The sequence below is a fragment of the Squalius cephalus genome, assembly GCF_949319135.1.
Source record: "Squalius cephalus genome assembly, chromosome: 18".
In the NCBI taxonomy this organism is placed as follows: Eukaryota; Metazoa; Chordata; class Actinopteri; order Cypriniformes; family Leuciscidae; genus Squalius; species Squalius cephalus.
Window position 1 is genome coordinate 17,715,923 of NC_137139.1, and position 8,816 is coordinate 17,724,738.

Sequence of the window (8,816 nt, forward strand, 5' to 3'; positions counted from 1 at the left end):
ATTTTTGATATCTCGAACGGTTTGGCCGTGGCGAGGAAACGAATTTATGGCGAATAATGGGACACAGGAAGTGTGTTATAACTTCTGCATACATTGACTGATCTTGATGAAACTTCAGCAGTGTATTCGTTGTAAGAGGCCGATCACATGGATGTGACCTTTGTGAGTCAAAGTTATAGCGCCACCAACTGGCAGCAGGAAGTTTGTCATTTTCAAAATGCTTTGAAATCACCCTCTTATTTTTACCCGATTTGCTTCAAACTTTATGTGTATAATGTAAATACATGGCAGATGTAGACTTGTGAAAGGATTATTTATATCTTAGATACTGTTGCCGCGGCAACGCATCAAACTTTAATATTCTTTTCGGATGCTTTTCAGACTCTTCGCATGCTTGAAATTGGATGAAACTCGACAGACACATAACACTTATTAGCCAGTAGACATGTGAAAAGTTTCAGAAATGGGCGTGGCAGGGGGGTTCAACAGCGCCACCTTGAACAGGGTCTGAAAACTTGGTCCATATATCAAACACGCTTGCATGAATTAATATGAAACTCGGTACACATATAGATCTCATCAGGCCGAACAACTTTCCCTCTGTCAAGTTTCACGCCAGCCCAACAGGAAGTCGGCTATTATGGGATGTTTGGAAAACGCTTGCTGTGGAATGTGAAGTACTCCTCCTAGAGAATTCATCCCATCCCCACCAAACTCGGTGTGCATGAAGTCAAGACATTGAGGATGCTAAATTGCGGACGGATTTTTGATATTTCGAACGGTTTGGCCGTGGCGAGGAAACGAATTTATGGCGAGAAAAGAGAAACACGAAGTGGAATAACTTCTGCATACATTAACTGATCTTGATGAAACTTCAGCAGTGTGTTCGTGGTAAGAGGCCGATCAGATGGATGTAACTATTGTGAGTCAAAGTTATAGCGCCACCAACTGGCAGCAGGAAGTGTGTCACTTTCAAAATGTTTTTGACAAAAGTGGGGGGGTTAGTTTTACCAACAGTTAAAAAAAAATCACAATATATGTTGGTCTCACCGAGCCGGACAACTTTCTAATTTACAGTTATTAGCTCAGAGCAAAAGGAAGTCAGATATTTTGGTTTGAATGTGGATTTTTTGGATATTTCAGACTCTGAGTTTTTAGCTACTCTTCCTAACTGGTTTATTTTATTCACACCAAACTTTTTCAACATGATGAAAACACATTAAAGATGCTAAATTGTGAACGGATATTAAACATCTCAAACGGTTTTTCTATAGTGAGGGACTAAAGTAATGTACAAAAAGGAAACTAAAAGCCTCATCTTCTAAAAATGTAATTAAACACCATTTATTTCTATATAAAAGTATAAAAATATCACAACTAAACCCATTTTATTCTTTTTTTTCAATCTAATAAATATTTATAAGTTTAAAAATAGTAATTGTACTATTTAGTCCCATAAAAGTCAAGTCATACATAGGGCTATACTGCCCTCTTGTGTTCAAAATCAGGTAGGCCTATTGTATCTACATAAAAATATACTAGTGACGGTGAGAATATTTTACCACCGGTTAATCGACGTGTGACACCGCTGGGGGCTTTTGAATCGCCAACATAAAAACGAAAGTAAAATATGTTCGTCCGCACTGACATTGATAGTGGTTGAGCGAGCGTTTCAAATTAATTCCTATGGAAGTAGGAATTAACTGAAAAACGTTCACTCTGTTCTGCTCGTTCCTCGCCGTGGATGCGCACCGTTATGAATGCCCGTGCAGCCATGAGCATTTTAGTTTAATTTTAAAATTAGCGCCTTTCGGGGGTGGATTGCTTGAAATTATTTTACAAAAGCACAATGTTGTGTTTTATTGCGACTGTACACAAATATAAGTTAACACTTTGCAGTTTGAATGTCGTCCTGTATAATGACGGAGTATGTTTTTATGTGTCCACTGTTCCATCGCGCCCACGCCACAAACACACACGCACACACACACACACACACACACACACACACATTCCAGCATTGCAATCTTGACATCGCAGCCTGATCATTATAGCCTTAATAAAATATAATAATAAAATAGTCAACCTAACATATAAAAATTACACTGCTCTAAATAGTCAGTAGTACAATTCGTACATTCACAGTAAGCACCGCTCCACTGTGATGTTTCCAAGCACATTTTTGCGCATGTGAAGAGGATGATTTTTTCCATCAATATTGGAACAAGAGTGAAGAACAAAGCCTATAATAAAGAATAGTTTAGCATCCAAATACATGGCAAATGTTGAAACATTTTGATTCTAATGAGAGGGTTACGTGAACCCAACACTGCTTACTTTCATTTTTATTTTTACATTAAATTTAAAGGATTTGGTGTGGAATATTTTGAGTGTATCGTAAAATCAGAATAAGGTAAGTCAAGTAATATTTTCTGTCTTTTATATATTTATATATGTGTGTATATATATATATATATATATATATATATATATATATATATATATATATATATATATATATATATATATATATATATATATAATATAGCTGCGAGCAGCGATGAAGGGCCAAAGCCGGCGGTACCGCCACCCCGGTGCCTTTAGGTAAAGGCACCGGGGTTGCGGTGCCACCGGCTTGGGCCCGTAATCGCTGCTCGCAGCTATATTTATATATATATATATATATTTATTATTAAAATTACACCCATGCCCTGCTGTCAACACCTAACAAACAGCAAACGTGTGATGTGTTTTTAAATCGTTCAGTAAGGACTGCAAGGATTAATCTTTATGTTTGAAATGTTTCACAACCTTCAATTCCTTTCTAAAGCTGCGGTATTCATTTTATTCAGATTTTCAATCTGAGCTCCTTGAGCTTTGTTTCAAGAATTTCACTCAGTGCTTTGAGATTAGTGTAAGTAACATCCCACCATTTACAGCTCATGCTGGCTACTGTGAGGAGGCGGCAACTTCCTGATGTCATTATTCTGGATGAGCTGGAAGTAGAACAGCACGATCTCTTCATAGTTCTTAATGGAGATTCTCTCGTTCACACCATGGAATCTAAAAGAGGAAAATGTACCCTCAAGCTGGATACTCCACTACATTAATACAAAGAGCCATTCTCCTGTGGCTTACCTCTGAGGATCACCTGGTTTGAACCACGATGGTGCAAAGCGATATATGTCTCGGGTGATATCCTTGTAGTGACGGCTGTCAGTGTTGCCAACACAGATACCTGTGAGAGGAAACCATAGAGCAGTTAAAAGTGTCTCTTCATAAGGGGAACTTAAGCAGAACTGCATCACTTCACTTACCAGGAGCCACTGTGAGCTGAGGAAACATGATTTGCACTGTTTTCTTTATGATCTGGAACCCAAAAGCCTGCTCATCATAGGAGCTGATGGGCAGCGGGTCGAATCCATCGACCATCTCTACCTTCACACGCTCATCTGATATGGTGGACTTGACCAAATCCAAAACCTAAAAGAAGACCCCAAAAATGAAAGTTCTTCACATCATTCCAAACACACACATACGAAGATATTTTGAAAAACTATGGGTTACAAACAGCACTGGACCCCCCCTGACCTTCTTATTTTGCGTTCCATAGAAAGACAGACATACAGTTTTTGCAGTCAAACATAATTGTCATTTTTGGGTGAACTATCCTTCTACAGTTATTTATTCAGAGTAACAGAGTAACTCATGTGAAACTGTTTGAGAAGGTGTAAAGAGCAAAAGTTAATAGTTCAGCTAACTCTAGCTGGGACTAACTGTGCTTCAAGGCTAACTGAATGAGTCATAGCTGTGGCTGCAGCGTGACCTCTCACCTCCTGTAATGTTTGGGCTGAGTGGATGCGGAAATTGACAAAAGCTTCAGCGTATGACGGGATTATGTTAATCTGTAAGAGAAAGAGAAATATTCAGAACTCCATTCATGCTACAACTTAGTGAACTTACAAAAAAAAAAAAAAAAAGAGTGCCCCACCTTTACACCCGAGTTAAACATTGTGACAGCAGTTGTGGTCCTAACAAAGGCATTTGTGTCAGGTTTTCTCTCTAACACCCTGCATATGAAAAGGACACCGGTATTATTATTATATTACAATGACAAGGGTTTTCCTGAGTTTTTAAAAGCTTATGTTGGTGTTTATTTACAAAGTTAGTGTTGGTTGCAAATGCAATTCATTATTAATATGGTAAATCATATGCTAAATATTTTACATATATCCTGTTATGGCAAAGCGGAATTTTCATCACTCTCTAGTCTTCTGAAGACTACAGTCAAGGAGTTTCAGGGAGTTCAGAAACAGTGCTTACTTATATAGAGAATTACTCCCTTTGGAGTGGACTTTGTAACTTTGCAGATCTTTTTCATGTGCAAACAGCAGCATTGCACACTAAAGAATGTTGAAAATGTAAAAAAGCATAATAGGTCCACTTAAATTGACTTCAGTGGTCGAAACCATTTTCTTTGAATTTCTTTCAATTTCTTTGAAACCATATACTTTGATATGACATTAGAGACTGTAGTGAGCATTAAGACAACCAATATGAACTACCTGCTGAGTAGCGGAGAGAAGAGCCACAAATTAGACATGATGAATCTGAGAGGCAAGCCAAACTGCAAAATAAAATAAGAGAAATGGTTTGTTGAAAAGCAAGTCCATATTTCATTAAATGTAACCAGTAAAATCCTCTGCTTAAACACTTTTACCTTATGTGCCAGGTGTTCAAATGTGCCACGCTCAGGACCATAACCAAACAGTCTGGGCATCGGATTTTCCTCCAACCTGGGAAAAGATATTACCGAAAATATAATTTAAATATAAAGCTGTTTTGAGAATAATTTAATAGCAAGAAATAAATCACTAAACAAAACATCTAATAAGAAGAAAAAGGATCAATATATCCTTTAGTATTTCCAAATGTTTTACAATAATGAAGCGTTTTATGGGTTTCTGCTTGCCTTCTGACAGCTGAAGCCAAGATGCCAATGCTGCTCTCTCTGGGAGGCATGGATGAATGTCCTGGAGCGCTGCTGACACTCAGCTTTACCGTGGTCTGACCCTTCTCACTGATACCTATCCTACAAAACACACACAGGGCAAATATTACAAACTAATTCAATAATTAAATGACTCTGCTAGTAGAGTTGCTCAAAATAACAGTCTCACAGGGCAGCAGGTCCATCCAGGCCACTTATGACACCGTCCAGCACTGCCAGGCCTTCATCTAAAACATACTGGAGCTTCACCCCTCGACTCTTCAGGAGCTTCACGATATTGACTGCGCCATGTAAGCCATTCACCTGACATATAACCGTATAAATAAATGCATCAAAACAAGTGACTACTAGTTAGTTAACTTGAGACTGACCTCCTCATCATGACCCAAACCAATGTAGAAGCTTCTGCGAGGGGTGTAACCTCGTTCGAGCAGGTATTCCAGCGCCTGAAGGATCCCCTTCAAGAACAAACATTGTAACAGTTAGCTTTAGGTTGGAAAAACAGATATGCAATTGTTTGAATGAAGAGCGATGCAGCGTTGATTCACTGTACCATCACAGACTGTTTGTTGTCGATGGTTCCTCGTCCATAAATGAAGCCATTGAGCTCTTGAGCAGAGAAAGGAGGAACGTCCCACCCATCCGCCTCATCGGCCGGCACTACATCAATGTGAGCCAGCAGCATGTACGGCTCCAGATCAGGCTCTCTCCCAGGAACCGTGAATAAGTGGCTGTAGTTTCCCACCAACTCATGTTTGACCAGGCTGGATGATGAGAAGACCTTTGGGAAAACTGAGACAGAAACTTAAATCTTAAAGTCTTAAATTACACTACTTTAGTTTCACTAAATACAAAACCTAATATTACCTAATTACCTAAAATAAAAGTAGCTACATAAATACAGTTAACAAATAGTGATAGTGTCAGTGAAATGAGGTGCTTAACCTTTAGAAAATGCTTGTTTAATTTTTTACATTGTATTTTTATTTATTTTATATGGGGTTTGGAATTTTTGTTATCCTGCTACCAAAATGTAAGACATGTCTGAAGCTTAAAGGCCAAATTGTGTGATTATATTGTTTTCGAGGAATAAGCATTGAAACAAAAATTAAATGATTAATGAGTATGTCAATTATGTTTTATTATATTAATCATGTAAAGTATTTAATATATTTAAAGTATACAAAATCATTACATATTAATGAAATACTAGGTCAAAAGGTCTAATAAAATGAAAGTAATTATAGGTAAACTTACATTTCTCATAAATTTCAGGGAAAAAAAACATTTATTTGATCTATTTTGTCACAACAGCTAAATAAACAGTGCTTGTCAAATCTAAAATATGTGTAAAAAAATTTTTTTTTATTAAAATAGGTTAATAATTAAAAGATTTTGTCTTGACTTGTCAGTTCAGTAGACTGTCAATTGTGTCATTTAAAATATTTAGTATATATGTATATATGTATATATATATATACACACTCACCTAAAGGATTATTAGGAACACCATACTAATACTGTGTTTGACCCCCTTTCGCCTTCAGAACTGCCTTAATTCTACGTGGCATTGAATCAACAAGGTGCTGAAAGCATTCTTTAGAAAGGTTGGCCCATATTGATAGGATAGGATCTTGCAGTTGATGGAGATTTGTGGGATGCACATCCAGGGCACGAAGCTCCCGTTCCACCACATCCCAAAGATGCTCTATTGGGTTGAGATCTGGTGACTGTGGGGGCCATTTTAGTACAGTGAACTCATTGTCATGTTCAAGAAACCAATTTGAAATGATTCAAGCTTTGTGACATTATCCTGCTGGAAGTAGCCATCAGAGGATGGGTACATGGTGGTCATAAAGGGATGGACATGGTCAGAAACAATGCTCAGGTAGGCCGTGGCATTTAAACGATGCCCAATTGGCACTAAGGGGCCTAAAGTGTGCCAAGAAAACATCCCCCACACCATTACACCACCACCACCAGCCTGCACAGTGGTAACAAGGCATGATGGATCCATGTTCTCATTCTGTTTACGCCAAATTCTGACTCTACCATCTGAATGTCTCAACAAAAATCGAGACTCATCAGACCAGGCAACATTTTTCCAGTCTTCAACTGTCCAATTTTGGTGAGCTCGTGCAAATTGTAGCCTCTTTTTCCTATTTGTAGTGGAGATGAGTGGTACCCGGTGGGGTCTTCTGCTGTTGTAGCCCATCCGCCTCAAGGTTGTGCGTGTTGTGGCTTGTAACGAGTGGTTATTTCAGTCAAAGTTGCTCTTCTATCAGCTTGAATCAGTCGGCCCATTCTCCTCTGACCTCTAGCATCAACAAGGCATTTTCGCCCACAGGACTGCCACATACTGGATGTTTTTCCCTTTTCACACCATTCTTTGTAAACCCTAGAAATGGTTGTGCGTGAAAATCCCAGTAACTGAGCAGATTGTGAAATACTCAGACCGGCTGTCTGGCACCAACAACCATGCCACGCTCAAAATTGCTTAAATCACCTTTCTTTCCCATTCTGACATTCAGTTTGGAGTTCAGGAGATTGTCTTGACCAGGACCACACCCCTAAATGCATTTAAGCAACTGCCATGTGATTGATTGATTAGATAATTGCATTAATGAGAAATTGAACAGGTGTTCCTAATAATCCTTTAGGTGAGTTTATTTTCTGCCACATAATAGTTTGTAAAGCATATTTAATCATTATTACCAAGTTTTTGTGATTTAATAGCTTAAAAAAGATAATAGGGCACAATTAGCGGCAGGTTAAGTAATCTTGCGTTGACAGCTCTGTTTGATGCTGTTGTGTAACGCATGTTGTCTCAGTCTCACCCCTCCTCAGCAGCCCGTCAAACTCCTGCAGCGCGCTCGTGTTCACATTCGTCTCAGTAAATGACACGGTGGGAATCTGTATGGCCGCTATGAAAGAGATGAAAACAAGACATTTGAATCAATTACATCAAAATTACATGTGTAATATCTACATGCAGCACCCATCCCTTATCTCCATTAACTGTATCTATATGTCTACCTAATCTATTTACGGCACGTGACGAGTTGAATGTCAAACGGCGCGATCTGCGACTCAATATTTCTACGTTGTTTGTTACCTTTGAAGTTTGCCAGCAGATTCTTCCTCTGTTGTGGACTTAAATGAAGAGAAATGGTTGTTGTATTTTCCCATTTTCCCAGCTGAAGCCCCGCGCCTACATCAAATGTAAACGTCCTAACTGTGGCAACAAGGAACAAAACTGTAATCAAAAATATGAAACTAAACAGCAGCACTTTAAGAAACTTAAATAATTTCCAACGAGTGTTATGGCCTGTCATGTTACAGGAAGTACGAAAGAGTCATTTCATAACCAGGGTTCATAATACCTCACTGATGTGATTAGAGGGTACGATCGCCCTCTGCTGCTGTGGATTAGAATCACAGGTTAAAGAGCCATAGAGTGTTTGTGGTAACACTTTACAATAAGGTTCATTAGTTAACTACCTTAGTTAACTTCTTCAGCATTTAATAATCTTAGTTAATATTAATTTCAACATTTACTAATACATTATTAAAATCAAAGGTTGTATTTGTTAATGCACTGTGAAATAACATGAACAAACAATGAACAGCTGTATTTAACATGTAGCTCTAACATTAACAAAGATTAACTAATATAGTAACAAATGTATTGCTCGTTGTTAGTTAATGTTAGTTAATACATTAACTAATGTTAACTAATGAACCTTATTGTAAAGTGTTACCATGTTTGTTTATATAGCCTATTGTTCTAATTTATAGGGGAGAG

General features: G+C 38.1%; 1 protein-coding gene across 2 annotated transcripts in view; it reads right to left on the bottom strand.

Annotated features, from left to right (window-relative positions):
* pm20d1.2 (peptidase M20 domain containing 1, tandem duplicate 2) overlaps positions 1-8,409 on the bottom strand; it is a 29,583-nt gene extending 21,174 nt beyond the window's left edge. The window contains exons 1-13 of one of the 2 annotated variants that reach the window (XM_079849075.1): positions 8,127-8,409; positions 7,849-7,935; positions 5,565-5,803; positions 5,383-5,469; positions 5,181-5,314; positions 4,973-5,092; positions 4,721-4,796; positions 4,566-4,627; positions 3,992-4,070; positions 3,834-3,905; positions 3,318-3,483; positions 3,139-3,238; positions 2,910-3,063 (exon numbers count right to left, since the gene is read on the bottom strand). In XM_079849075.1, the coding sequence (XP_079705201.1) occupies positions 2,934-3,063; positions 3,139-3,238; positions 3,318-3,483; positions 3,834-3,905; positions 3,992-4,070; positions 4,566-4,627; positions 4,721-4,796; positions 4,973-5,092; positions 5,181-5,314; positions 5,383-5,469; positions 5,565-5,803; positions 7,849-7,935; positions 8,127-8,346 (1,572 nt within the window). In that variant the 5' untranslated portion in view covers positions 8,347-8,409 and the 3' untranslated portion in view covers positions 2,910-2,933. Of the gene's footprint in view, positions 1-2,909; positions 3,064-3,138; positions 3,239-3,317; positions 3,484-3,833; positions 3,906-3,991; positions 4,071-4,565; positions 4,628-4,720; positions 4,797-4,972; positions 5,093-5,180; positions 5,315-5,382; positions 5,470-5,564; positions 5,804-7,848; positions 7,936-8,126 lie in introns of those variants that run through there. The other variant, XM_079849076.1, reaches the window with a different exon arrangement.
* Between the last annotated feature and the right edge of the window lie 407 nt (positions 8,410-8,816).